At 43.0% G+C, this 14,610-nt stretch overlaps 1 protein-coding gene across 2 annotated transcripts in view; it reads left to right on the forward strand.

Annotated features, from left to right (window-relative positions):
* Positions 1-10,524, forward strand: part of LOC119170059 (ankyrin repeat and LEM domain-containing protein 2) — a 72,020-nt gene extending 61,496 nt beyond the window's left edge. For both annotated transcript variants that reach the window (XM_037421085.2, XM_037421086.2), the window contains exon 17: positions 10,124-10,524. In XM_037421085.2, the coding sequence (XP_037276982.2) occupies positions 10,124-10,301 (178 nt within the window). In that variant the 3' untranslated portion in view covers positions 10,302-10,524. The remainder of the gene's footprint in view (positions 1-10,123) is intronic.
* The last annotated feature ends 4,086 nt before the right edge of the window (positions 10,525-14,610 follow it).

The raw sequence follows: 14,610 nt of genomic DNA on the forward strand, positions 1-14,610 counted from the left end.
CACTGTTCAGCACCCTTGTGGTGCTGAGTCCATGGACGTGAGTCCATCGGACACTGAAAGCCTGACAGACCCTGCTCAACTAGCAGGGCGATCAGGCAGCCCATCATTCCTCCCTGCCAAGGAGGGAAAGGGAGCCGAAACACTTTTTCGGCCCCACAAAAAAAGAAGTGACGAAGCACACGAATAGTGTCGCTTTTTAGCTTATGTACAAATAACTCGAAATACTAAATTTTATACACATCATTTCCCGTAATGGCATACATCATCCATTGGAACTGCAGAGGCATGACACAAAACTTAAGCGACATTAAGGACATATTTACAAGCTTCTCTCCTGTAGCGTTATGCTTGCAGGAAACGAATCTGGGACCAAAAAACACCAAAATACTAAAAGGTTACACTGTTATACGTCGCGACCGCTCGCAAAGCAACCGGCTGTCAAGCGTAGTCGCCATTGTTGTCCAAAGTGGTATTGCGGTAAGAGAAGTTATAGTTAACAGTTTCATTGAAACGGCTGCAGTCACCATTTTATCACATAAAACTATCACAATTTGTTCCATATACATTCCACCTCATACACATCTTACTGTAAAAGATCTAGAACAGATTGCAGAACAGTTACCTAAACCCTTTTTAATTACAGGAGATTTCAATGCGCACAACATACTATGGTGTAGTGTAAAGACAGACAGTAGAGGGCAGGTAATTGAAGATTTTATTCTTACTAACAAGGTGTGTCTTTTAAACACTGGACCACCAACATACTGCTCTCCAGGCACAGGAACCATGAGTTGCTTGGATTTGGCACTGTGCTCTAGCTCGCTGTTTGCTGATTTTACATGGGAAACAATAAACAATCCTTACGGTTGTGACCATCTACCGTCGATTGTAAAACTAACATCACCACTTCCGACCATACGCTCTCGACCACAGCGTTGGAAGCTTCACAAAGCTAACTAGCCTTTGTTTACACAGAGAGCTAATCTACGGGATGAGTTCTCTGAACACGTAACTGTAGGCGAAATAAATGACAAGTTCATCAATTGCATACTGTCTGCGGCAGAGCAAGCTATTCCCCAGTCATCAGAACTAGTGGGAAGAAAGCTAAAACCATCGTGGACCAGTGAGTGTGCAAAAGCTAAAAAACTACAAAATAAAGCATAGTGCAACTTCCGTAGGTACCCCACATGTGACAACCTCCTTGCGTTCAAACAAGTTCAAGCAAAAGCACGATTTATTCGTAGAAATGCAGAAAAATTGTCCTGGCAGAAGTACATGTCTACAATCAATAGCATAACCACATCCAAGAAAATGTGGAACCAGGTTAGAAAATTCAGCAGTGACTATTCCTCATACGCAATACCCATACTTACAGACCTAGGCACACAGACATCTCTAGAGGAGCTGGCGAACATTTCAGGTGAACACTTTTACACTATATCCAGTTCCGCTAATTACACGCCATCCTTCCTGGCATACAAACAGTCAACCGAAAAACAAAAACTACCAGTAACCGGTGGCCTAGATGAGCCGTACAACGCTCCCTTGACACTCCAAGAGTTAAGCACTAAGCTTTCAGCAGGAAAAAAGACAGCAGTCGGTCCAGACAGAATTCATTACGCACTGCTCGCGCACCTGTCTCAAGATGCGCTGCAAGCATTATTGAAGTACTTTAACGTGGCTTGGAAAACTGGCAAAATGCCCACAAAATGGAAAATGGCAACCATAGTGCCATTTCTAAAGACTGGAAAACCACCCACTTCACCGGGTAGCTATAGGCCCATAGCACTTACAAGCTGTATGGCAAAATCATACGAAAGCATAATAAACAGAAGACTAACATACGCCCTTGAAATAGACAACCTACTAGATGATCATCAGTGTGTGTATAAGAAAGGCCATTCAACAATAGACCATCTTGTCCGTCTCGAACACACAGTACGTGAGGCCTTCTTACATCGGCAACACTGCCTAGCAGTGTTTTTTGACCTGGAGAAGGCCTACGACACCACGTGGAGGTACGGTATACTGAGAGATCGGGCTAATCTCAGAATACGCGGAAGAATGCTTAATTGCCTCTCTGACTTTCTATCAAACCGAAACTTTCAGGTACGGTTGGGCTCCACACTATCGCGAGTTTTTGTCCAAGAAAATGGTGTGCCGCAGGGTTGCGTATTTAGCACTACACTGTTCATAGTCAAAATGAATTCAGTTAATAAAGTAATCCCACCCTCCATCATGCACTCATTATATGTTGACGATCTTCAGATAGCATGTCGGGCCTCAAGCATATCCACATGTGAAAGGCAGCTGCAGCTAACCATCAACAAACTGACCAAATGGGCAGATCAAAATGGCTTTGGCTTTTCTACCCAGAAAACCGTTACCCTACTTTTCTCACAAAAGCGCGGTTTGTATCCCGACCCTGTTCTTAAAATCAACAACAGTGTACTGCCACTCAAGTCAGAACACAAGTTCCTAGGCCTAGTCTTTGACAGGAAATTAAACTTCATTTCCCACATAAATTACACAAAAAAGAAAGCAAACAAAGCGCTCAACATTCTGAAAATACTATTGTGGAAACACTGGGGTGCCGATCGAGTCTGCCTTTTACGCATATACCTCTCGATCGTGCACAGCATACTTGACTACGGCAGCGTTATTTACTGTTCAGCCAGAAAATCTTACCTCAAACGTCTTGACCCAATACATCATCACGGATTGCGCTTGGCGACTGGAGCGTATAGAACCTCACCTGTCCAGAGCTTATATGCTGAGAGCAATGAGCCGTGCCTAGAACAAAGAAGAGCGCTACTTACTGTATCCTATGTTTTAAGAACCAGATCGAAACCAAGCCACATAAGTCACACTATTGTCTCTCGCATCGGTACCAGAATACAACAGACCGCACACGATAAGACCACTTCTCTTGCGCTTTGAAGAAATATGTCTAGACTACAAAGTACCGAATCAGGCACTAAGCGTTGTCCAAATACCGGAAAGACTGGCTCCATGGTTGGACACTTCGCACTACACTGACCTTGCTTTGACCCATGTAAACAAGAAGGAAACTCCACGGGAACAAATTATGCAGGATTTCCTAGCTGTACAAGAAAAATATAACATGCATTCTGAATACTACACTGATGGATCAAAAACACAAGAATATACAGGAAGTGCTGTCATATCAAAACACTCAGAAACATGTATAAGACTGCCACCATTCGTATCTATCTTCACAGCAGAAGTATAGGCTCTTTTGATTGCTCTCGAAGAAATTTTACTAAGAAATCACATAAAAGCTGTCATATACACTGACTCACTTAGCGCATTAAAAGCCCTACATTTAAGGTCGGAAAACAAACCGTTTCTCGGGGACATTCTACAGAAGCCAGAAAGAGCTGAGAAAAATGGCAAGACAATACGGCTTGTATGGGTGCCGAGCCATGTTGGTATCCCAGGAAACGAAAAGGCAGACAGGGTAGCAACAGGAGCAGGTCATCAAAAAATAGCAGAAATAAGGGCACCATTCAGAGACTGTTTCAGCAGTTGTCGGACAGCCTTTAGGGCAAAATGGCAAGAAGAGTGGCAGGCTCAAGTGCATAACAAGCTGCAAATTGTCAAGCCTATTCTACAAGAATGGAAGTCATGCAATCATCAAAAGCGCTTCATCGAAGTAATACTATGCCGCCTGCGGATAGGTCATACTCACCTCACCCACAACTTCTTGTTGCGCGGAGAAAATCAACCAGAATGCGAACATTGCAAGGAACCTCTGAGTATTAATCATATTTTAATAACATGCCCAGTCTTTGAAAAAAGAAGACAGGCTTATTTTAAACAATTTTACAGAACACAAACACCTTTCCACCCATTGTTAATACTATCGGAAAATGCAATCATCCCCATAGAGGACGTTCTCCGGTTTCTAGAGGCCGCAGGCATTTTAAACAAACTGTAAACAGAAATCTGTTTTTCATCTCATATTTTAACCCTATTATCAAAATCGCCTAGTGTCTGGCGCATCATAGCTATTGTTGCTTTTGCACCATAAAACTCAACGTAACTAACTAATCGACAATTGCACAAGTATGACTGCTGAAACTTGAGCAACATAGATTGGCGCTGCGGATGGGGTCGGCCGTTTCAAATACCCGATGCTGTTAAGAGTGGACAGACAAATGTACAGACAGACAGACCAAAATTTTTGCGTCGAAGGTTCCCAAGAAAGAATATCGTCTTTAAAAAACATAGCATAACATTTCTTTGGGTGACTTGCTTTGAGACTGTAAAGGAAAGACAGTAGCGCTAAAGAGATTGAATACCAAACTTGCCCAATTTCAACGTGCACTTTTTGTCGGGACCAGTAGGCCTTAAAATCGCATGTGCATTGGGTTTGGGCACAAGCCGAAACTGCCCCACAGCTGCCTATCATCTCTGCCATTATTTGGTGTGACTGTTAATTAATTTATTATTATTTATTTGTACATACTGCAATAACAATTTGTTGTTGCTTTCTGCATTGCGCGTTGCGCGGTCTGTTAGCCATCTTGTTCAAGAATGGGTGCAGCAGCCACAGACTCGTGTCCGCCATGAGAATCGCTTTAAATGTTGTATGCGGTAGAGGGCGGCAACAAGAGTAGAGCCCATCATTTTATTGTGCAAGAGACCTGCATTCACCACTGGTAAAAGCTGAAAGAGTATCTTCGACTGTAAGCCTTCAAGTAAAGGCCCCCACGCTTTGCAAGCATGGAGACATTTAGATCCTGTACATGGGTTGGCAAAGGAACAAAGTGTCTGTACGTTTCGTTCATGAAAATCACATGCACATTAGAATCGGGGCATGCAGTATTTGTTTTGGGGTTATGTAAATTAGATGAATGTTAGAATTGGGGGCGCATCGGAATCTGATAAATATGGTAAATAAGCACTTCTTTCACTTCCTCATCTTGCCCCCATTTCTTTTGCACCACTCTATCTTGTGTCATGTGTGCACAGAAAACGACTGTTGCTGTTAACCACACGGCTTTGGTTCCTTCAAAGGGGCCCTGAAACACTTTTTCAAGTAGCCATGGAATAGATTCACTACAATAACTTATTGCTTTACGAATTCAATGCCGCAAAAATTTTAAGAATTCGTCCAGCGCGAGCGGAGTTACAAAGATATGTCGCACGCTGCGAATGCATTCTCTATTCTCTCGTGCCAACGAAAGTGCTGGAAGCTAAGCAGGGAGGGATGGCAGGGGCAAAAAAATAAGTCACATGCGCCTCGTGATCATGAGAGCTGTTTTCTTTTTTTTTTTGTCTTCGAATACGGGGCTTTTTCAGTGCGATTGCTTGCGCGCACGGGTGGACAAGTCGCGGCCTCCCGCAGCAATTCTTGTAACGACCGAGCGCGCCATGTTCAAATCTATCAATGGCTGATAGACGGCCTTCTACAAGTGATTTTTTAGCGTCTTCTGTCATTTGTCGAGAAAAGAGAAAGCAATTTTTAGCTGACCTTGATAATTTATTGTGAATTTTATACCGCGTGCTGCGCTGTAATATTTAGCTCGCGTGTTATTGGGAGTGCCTGGCACCAATCGGAAGCGTTGTCTGACTATGCTCAAAAAGTGTTTCAGGGCCCCTGAAGGCTTGTGCGCAAGATGATGCAACTTGGGCACTTGATCTGAAAACTCATTGTAACTCCTCGCATTCCATACCTGTTTATAAATCACGGCATCAGACTTTTTCTGCAGGGAGTTGTTGAAATGGAAATGATATGACTGAGAGTATCCCCTCTCTTATGCCTCCTACACTACACTTCTGTGCATCTCTTTGCTTCAGCATCGTCAACAGAAAGCTGACTTGCTTGCGCTTGGGTTTGTTGGTTTGGCATTGTGGTATGTTCTAGCATGGAGATGCACATGCATTTATTTTTTTATACTTATGGCTCTGCAACTCTTATCAGGTTTTTAGCAGGGTGGAATACAGTACATGAAAGAAAGTACAACATAATGACACTAAAAATACATACAAAGGTTACAGTAAAAAAAACAAAGAAAAACACATTCAGGTTCAGTTATTCAATAAAAAAAATTTGCAAACAAAATTGTAACAGGCAACACAGATGTATAATAATACACACAGTCATCTCGAAAACAACTAATTACCGTATTTGCTCGCGTAATGCTTTCCACTCGCATAATCAACGCACCCCCAACTTCAGTCGTCAAAATTTTGGTTGTTTTTTTTTCTACCGCGTTATAAACATGCCCCCTAAGTTCACCTGTTGCAGTCCTGCCAACTGATCCATGGCGCCTCCTTGCCCAATAGATCTCTTCTGTTTTTTATTATTAATTATTATCCCGACCCACCTCGGCTCACTCCCTCCTTCCGTTCGCCCGCTGTTGCGTGCCGTATTGTTCTTTTTTTTTTTTGTCTGTGCGTGGCACATCCCCAGTCATTTTAAGTTATCTATGCGCCACAGAGGTGTTCACGAATGGTTCAAGTGTGGAGACATTACAGCTAATAAGTACAGAGTGAGCGAAGGTCAAGAAACTGCCCGCACCTACCGACGGTCGCTTCCTGCAAATGTGAAACTTAACGCCCAACTGCATGCACTCAATTTTCGAGCGACGATGATGGGATTTGCGATCGCCATGGCGGTCGCGAAGGGCCATTCATCACCATTGCATCACAGGTTTCTTGAAAACTAAAAAAAAAAAATCGCTTCTCACCCAGACAAGATCGTGACTATTTCTGCAACGTGGTAGCATCACCGATTCTCACTTCAGTTGCAATTTGCTCTTCGTGCTTGTTATCCGCACGTACTTCAAGGAACACAATGATATCGGCTACCATTTCTATACAGTCAAACCTCTTTAGTACGTACGCGCTTTAAGCGCACTAACAGTCAAAACATAGTTGAGATGAATCCCCGACTGAGTCTTACAGAGATTAATAATGAATTTGCAGACTGCTTAAGCCAAAGTGTTCGTCTTATGCCTACTAATTAGTGCGTACTAACTGCGTACCACAATAAAATTTTGGGCCGGTGAACTTGCACATGCCACAATATGCCGCGAACGTTTTTCCGTTATGTTGATAAGTGCGGAGATCAGCCGATCTGCAGTCATTCCGACTTCCGCGCGATTGCGGCAATGACTTTACGAGTAATCAAAGCGAAAAAAAAATGCCCCCACTTCCCCGAAGGGGATTGTAAGGAAATGCAAATGCATTACTTGCACCGAGAAAGGGTATCGTTGCCGTCAGATCTTCGCCTTCACCAACTGATGCCATCGCCTTGAGAGGCACCCGGCCAGTGAATGGTCGAAAGTGAGGAGCGAGCGGACGGAAGAGAGGGGCGCAGGGACAAGAGATAGCGAACGACGAGAGAAGGAGTGGCAAAGCACTGCACCACGGCCGCTGGATAAAAAACAAAGTGGCTGTGACTGGTACCCTCGCCTGCACTCTCTCCCACCACATGCTCTGGTTGCTAGGGGAGAGGATAAGCGCGTGCACTCGTAGCTGTTGCTGTGGGAGAGGAAGTGAGAGCGGAGAGATAACACCTGCCAGCGCGCAGACAAGGCCGGATGCCAGCCATAGCCTGACTAAGAAATCGATTCGCATTTAAAACGAAGGAGAGGTGGCGACCACTGACAAAAGCGCTGGTATGGCTTATCTCTGAAGAAAAGCTTTATCACTGTAAGCATCCCCGGCTATCTGCTCGTGCATGCGCATGTGGCGTAGCGCCACTTAAAGCCTACTGCATGCATGCTTTTAGTTAGCGACTACCTGAAAGCACTGAGCCGCTGATCACTGCCGCTTCATTGTGCGGCACCGTATTCAAGAGTGCACCGCTTTACAGAAATGCAAGCAGCTTGCGGTCGCGGAGTTTGGCGCTGTGGTTTGCAGGCACCAAGAAATCTTGCTGTATTATGCTAACATGCACACCATACAGCAAGCGTAGCGTTTTTGTAACCATACTGCACGCGCTTATTTAGCGACAGCCCAAGGCGCCTCTGTTGGCTACCAGGACTGCTAGAGCATCGCGAACAGTGCATCGCTTGCAGAAAGCTCTTCGTCGCTGCCTTAACCAAACAGGCTACTGGCTGCATCTGTGCATGGCCTGAAGCGGAGTGGGCGTACTCTACAGCAAGTGGATCGGCAGTCATGTTGTGTGCGGATTAGGCGAAGCGCTGCATGCAACCACCCATGCAGTAAACGATTTGTCTCTCTGCGACCGTATCGCTTAAATAAAAAGCGTCAGTTTTCATTTAGAAGCAGACTGCGGAGCTCGTGTATCATGGACTGTCGATTATGTCCACTCTGTCGCTGTACCGCGTGCGTAACAGGGACCCTGCGGTAGTTTCGAAATGTTCCTGGCCTTGCCACAGGATGCTGCCGGGCAGTTGTGCGAGAGTGACAGAATCTTTTCTGTACTTTAGCAAAAAGAAAGAAATGGCTTTGTGGTGGGCACTTTAGGCAGTATTTCCTGTCGTGCTGATTTTATTCCTTTGTTGACGGCAATGATGCATGTCAGAAGGTGCAAATTTGCATTGATGCGTAGTGCGCTTATTGCGTAGTTACGCCGCCGTCTTCGCCAGGTACGTATTAATGGTGTTTCACTGTAGTAACTTCTCATGTGGACGGTGAGGTGGCGGCCATATTTTGTCGTTAATCTTGTTATCGACGGTTTGTTTTGATGCTTCAGTGGTAACTTGCTGCAATGTTGTTTACTTGCTACTATGTCAATGGCGCCGTTGCGGTCATCGTGCGAGGTTGCCGCGAAGTTGGCAAAAGGCGTCGTAGCACACGTTTCTGGGCGCCCATTGATACCACAGCAGATACCACTGTTGCGGTTAAACGATTGCGAGAAAAGATAGCCACGAAACGCTTTTATGTTAAGTGCGGGCGTGGCGGGGACAGCTTGCAAAAGATGGCGCAATAAACCACTCAAGATGAGCGATGTGCAACAAAGAAGCTGTTTTCAAGCAGTGTACGTGTATGTCAATTGCAGAAAAGAAGCAACATAACTTTTTTTTTGCATTACCGCATTTTTGCTCATCCACAAAAAAATTTTCCACAAACTTTGCTCCGCAAATTAAATGCACCCCGAAATTTGCTGCGATTTTTCGAGAAAAGAAGTGCGTTCATTATGTGAGTAAATAGGTATGTTTCAGTCATTAAGAAGGGATGAAAATGCTGACCAAGAATTGGTCTGAACAATGGAGCTGCTGAGGTCATTTTAGTCTCCGAATCCCCGCTGTGGTGGCCACATTTTGATGAAGGCAAAATGCTAGAGGATCATGTGCTTCGATAAAGATGCACATTGAAGAACCTAAGGTGGTCGAAAACAGCGTAGCTCTCCAAAAATTGGGGGACCCCTAATTTTTGCATTTAAGAATTGAACGCAATAGGGATATTCTGTTCCTAGTGCGTACTTTTAACACACAGTGAATGACATCTTCTTGAACTTGCTATGCAACCGCTACGTGGCCTTAAGGGTGCAGTAGCGTGTGTGCCATTTGTGGTGGGTGACTGACTTTAAACTATGCACTCATTATGATAATCCCATATTCTGATGCCCGATGGCAATGCACGCTTGTACCACGTTTTAATACAGCAATACCTCATGTTGCATTGCGAACCATGTCTACATGACGCATGTGTTTTTAAAGCATAAAAGTTGCTTTCACTGCATTTCCAACCAGAGGAAGTTTTCGTAAGTGTATTCACAAGCAGAGGCATGGCTGTGTGGTAGAACACCCACTTGCAAACGACCTGGGTTCAATCCAGACGCAGACCCAAAATTTTTATTATTTTATTTGCATCTTTTTCTATTTTCCGGTCTTGCAAAGATGCTCGATTTTTCGCTCACTACCGACAATGCCAACGCCGGAATTTCTGCGAGATGAGCTCTTTAACGTTATCACATTAATATGGAATCTCTCGTAATTTAGTGCTTTCTGCATGTAAAACCTCAACAATTATAACAATTATATTTTTTTGTGTGTCCATTCTTGAATTTAACTTGTTTAAAGAGTCAGCTTTGAGCTTTTTACCTCTGTTGAAATATTGACTTAATTGAAAATTTGTAAGTAGCATGCATTCATTGAGCAATGGTCTCAATTCATCGCAGATGGCCGAGTCCTATGGTGACGAACCTGAGGCGCACGGTGCGCACGGTATCATCGCCAGACTCTCCATGTTCCAGCGGAGATGGCAAGTTTGACGGATGCCGCACTCCGCAGAGGGAATCATCGAGCACTCAACTGCGCCCAAAAGTGCTTTGGAGTGGCAGTCCGAGGCACCCATGATATTACGTACCTGCTTTTGCTGGAGCCCAGTGCCAACTCATTTGCTTGTGTCAGCAAGTACATTTGATCAAAGTGAAACCGGTGGCAGGGTCAGCCATCTGGGCATTCTCGTGCACATACGCACACCTCTGGAAAAAGTGCAGTGCCTCGGGACTTTTGACGGCCTCAACGAATGGGGTACAGTTTTAGAAGTGGTCTTGTAATTTGTAATTTATTTAAACGATTTTTAGAAATGTTGTGTAAACCTGATATTCTGTCTGCCAAGCGCCAAGTGTACCGCTTCTGACATACGTGTCTTACTGTGATCGCTTCATAAGGTCGTAAAGACAAATCAATGTGCGTAAGCTTTTTAGCATGGAGTGCTTCAGTGCTATACTCTGATATTACGAAAAGGCTTTGGCAGTGCCTGCTCTGTGCTTTTGGGGCAAACAAAAACAGAAGCTCTAAGAGGGCTGCTTCAACAAATTGGCCAAAATAGCTTGGTGAAGGAAGGGAAAAGGCTGGAAAAATGAAATCTTGAAGAATTCTGTTCAGGAAATCTTGTGAATGTTGACTTTTAATTACTGTATACACTTCCTTACTGCATTTACCATTTATATATTATTTATTTTTCAAAGTATCTCAGAATGGGAGGACTCACTGATGTGATGCTGTATGCAGTATGTTGCAGTGCACATATCAAGCTGCTTTTACATTAGACTGCACTTCATGCTCAACTTCCACCAATTCTGAGCAGTGATAGAAGTTTTGTTCCAATCGCTCCACACTGCTACAAAAGAGAATTGCTGCTCCATGCTGCTCTAAGCAGTAATTTTTGTTAGTAATTGCTCCAAAGCTGCTCCGAAATGACAACGGGTGTATGGGAATGACACATTTACTGTTTGACCAACTCGTAAGTCCCAAAGAAACTGAAAATAATCTGTTTACAGTAGACTCTCAGTAAACGGAACCTGAAGGGACCGGGAGAATGTGTTCCACTTAACAGGAGTTACGTTTGCCAATAGGTGAACATGGGTGTAGAATACAGGCCCGAAACCAAGCATTGCAGAGGCAATAGTTTCGTTTAAGCAGTAGTTCCGTTCAACAGATTTTCATTTACAGAGAGTTTACTATAGTATCATCCTAGTGTGCTCTGTAGCATTATCGGCTGGTATCTCATTTGTGCGAAAAGAATTGGCGTATTAAGTATATAGTTCAATTGTCTTTTTTTTTCTTAGCTCGATTTATATGTGGGGTTTAACGTCCCAAAACCACCGTATGATTATGAGAGACGCTGTAGTGGAGGGCTCCGGAAATTTCGACCACCTGGGGTTCTTTAACGTGCACCCAAATCTGAGCACAGGGGCCTACATTTCCACCTCCATCAGAAATGCAGCCGCAGCAGCTGGGATTCGAACCCGCGACCTGCGGGTCAGCAGCCGAGTACCTTAGCCACTAGACCACCGCGACAGGGCTTTTTTTTTTTTAAGCTAGACATGCAGGCTAATGTAGTAAAATGTGAAAATGAACAGGATCGCGTATATCTCATACCGATCATCTGCTGCTTATTTGACAACAGTTATATGGGACTGCACGCTTACTTCGAAAGTGTGGCGCTCAGCTTTTCTGGTTTGATTTGATTTCTTCCATAAATACTTCAGTATTTTAAATTGTAGCTCATTTCACAGCACATTTTGATTATTTGCTTGGGATGTAAAAACAGTGCAAAAAGTATAGACAAGGACAGAGGAAGAGACGACACTGCGCTGACAGGAAAAGACGACAGCGCGGTGTCGTCTTTTCCTCTGTCCTTGCCTATATTTTTTGCGCTGTTTTTACATCACAAGCATGAACCATCAACTAGCCCAACTTTCACTATTATTGTTTACCTGCCTTTGTTTTCTACATGAAATTTACATTGATTGTTGCCTGTTAAATATATTTTATAAGAAATATAATATTTACGAGATGTTTCAACAATTTTCTGACCGCCAAATAATGTACGGCAAATTTAATATCTGCTCCTAAGACAGCATTAGCTGCTCTAAACTAGCATTTTTCTGCTCCGAAAACACTTGTGGCTGCTCCGAAGCAGCGCTTTTAGGGCGGCAAAGTATGTTCCAAAAAGTAAAAAGGCCGTTCCATCACGGAATTCATGAAGTCTATTTGCGATTCAGGACTGAATATCTTTCCAAAGCTGTATGTAACGAGTCGACTCCACTTTGAACAAGTGTAGATTGTGCAAGAGAGAGTGGTGCTTCTGATGTTTGCAGATCGGTAGTTATACACTCAAACCTCATTATAGCAAAGTTGCATCTTGCTTGAAAATAAGTTATATTTTTCCAAAAACTTGCTACAAAAGTTTATTTCTAACTTTATATCTATTGCTAGACTATTTCTCATTAACTTTGTTATAACCGTTATTTCATTATATTCGGATTCTTTATATCGAGGTTTGAGTGTAGTACTGCTAGCACACGACGAGCCAAAAGCTACAAGCATGTGCTATAGGCTGCAGCTTCTTATTAACAGTAAGTTGGGCCTGTTCCTTTCTGTAAGAAGTTGAACTGATAAATGTCTAATGCATTCTGAAGACTTGTATAGCTCTGGTGTGTAAATTGCTGTAAAGTTCTATCTCTTGCTCCATGCTTTTTTTTGTGTGTGTGTGCCCAGTAAAATTTTAGTTGAAAGTGTGTTTGTGTGTTGTCATCCTTTAGCCTTTTGGCACTGTAGCATTTTTTTCAACAAATACATTCTCAATATATAAAACTTTTCTTCTGGAAGTTTTCCTTCTCTTCACAGTTTTTGGAATTTTATGTGCAACCAGGAATTATCTCAATTGCTCCAGAATTTCTCGACATACAATAAAATCTTGATATGATGAAGTCATAAAATTAACAATTTGCATTTCTATTACAAAATGTATGTATTGAAATGCATGCATTTTAATTTAACCTTTTATAGAATTTATATAATGAGGTGGGTACGTGTTTGCAGGAAAGGGCTGCAAGAAATGTCTGAGAAAATGTAAGGGGATAACGCGGGGAAGAGAACAAAAATACTGTTCACAAAGGTGGTGCAGCACATGGGGGGCTGTAAGTGCAGGTCCCATGCACTGTGGTAATTGGTATAAGCAAAGCTGCCCTGCCAGTTTCGCCATGTTAACTTGCCAGCAAGACGAAGGTGTTGCAAGAGCGACACTGTACTGAATGCTACGTTCACTAAGCTGAATTGTTGCTGTTCACATTTTTCTGGTGAATGTGCAGTGTCTAAAGATCACCACAAGATACTGAGCTTTTCTTTCAGATGGCATAAAAGTGAGGCAACAGCCTAGATGACCATATTCTCCAATTTAGTGACTTTGCACATGTGAACTATGTTCGGAAAAATGAGCAAGATGGGCTCTTGCACTGGAGTTTTCAATTGCCGCCTTGCATTTGCTCTCATCATCAGTCTCACTACACCCACTGCAGAGTAAAGGCCTTTCCCATGTTACGCGACTCAACGTGGTCCTGTGCTTGCTGTAGCCATGTTATCTCTGCAAACTACTAAACCCTTTGTATCACACAGCCAGTCCATTTGCGAATGTCAATTTTTTTCGTGTGTATATGATAATACATGTGAAAGTGGGAATGAACCGAAAACCACGACAATTTAGCTCCACATGTGTTTCCAGCATCCAAATGTCAATGCTGAGAACACCAGTTACACTAGGTCCATCATCATCGCTGCTTACCATGATCAATGCCTTCATCATTAGTTCAACATGTTCATCATTGATATAATGAGTATAAACGTTCATGCGACCGCTTAATATTGGCTCTGATGCAACATTTTCATCATCATAATTGTTCATTATTGCCATCATCGTGTTAATACATGTTAAACATTTTCATCATCACCATATCACCATTCAAGGCCCATTTGCTTGCCAAGGGATCTATTTCAAGTGTTCATCATCTTCATCATCATTGATTATCACTATCAAATTACCAATACATTCGTGGTTACGTTCAGCAGTAGCATCATCAGCAGTAGCATTGTTCAAGAGGCCTTTGCTTGTTGATCGCTCTGCTTAACGTAATTATTGGTGTCCCCAAATCAGAACATTTGCTTCTGCTAGTTAGCTTGAAAATTATGCCATGTATGTCTTCATCACTTAATCCATGTCTCAAATGAAGCAAATGAATTCAAGACATAGCTTCTAAAAGGGCTATCTAGCTGTATGTTTTGTGCCTAGTCGCACAGCAATGGAGAATGTCCTACTGCTATTCTTCTCGCACAAACTCTGTATGTTTTGTACCCACACACACACAAAAAAAAATTCACA

The sequence above is a fragment of the Rhipicephalus microplus genome, chromosome 2 (genome assembly GCF_043290135.1).
Source record: "Rhipicephalus microplus isolate Deutch F79 chromosome 2, USDA_Rmic, whole genome shotgun sequence".
Taxonomy (NCBI): domain Eukaryota; kingdom Metazoa; phylum Arthropoda; class Arachnida; order Ixodida; family Ixodidae; genus Rhipicephalus; species Rhipicephalus microplus.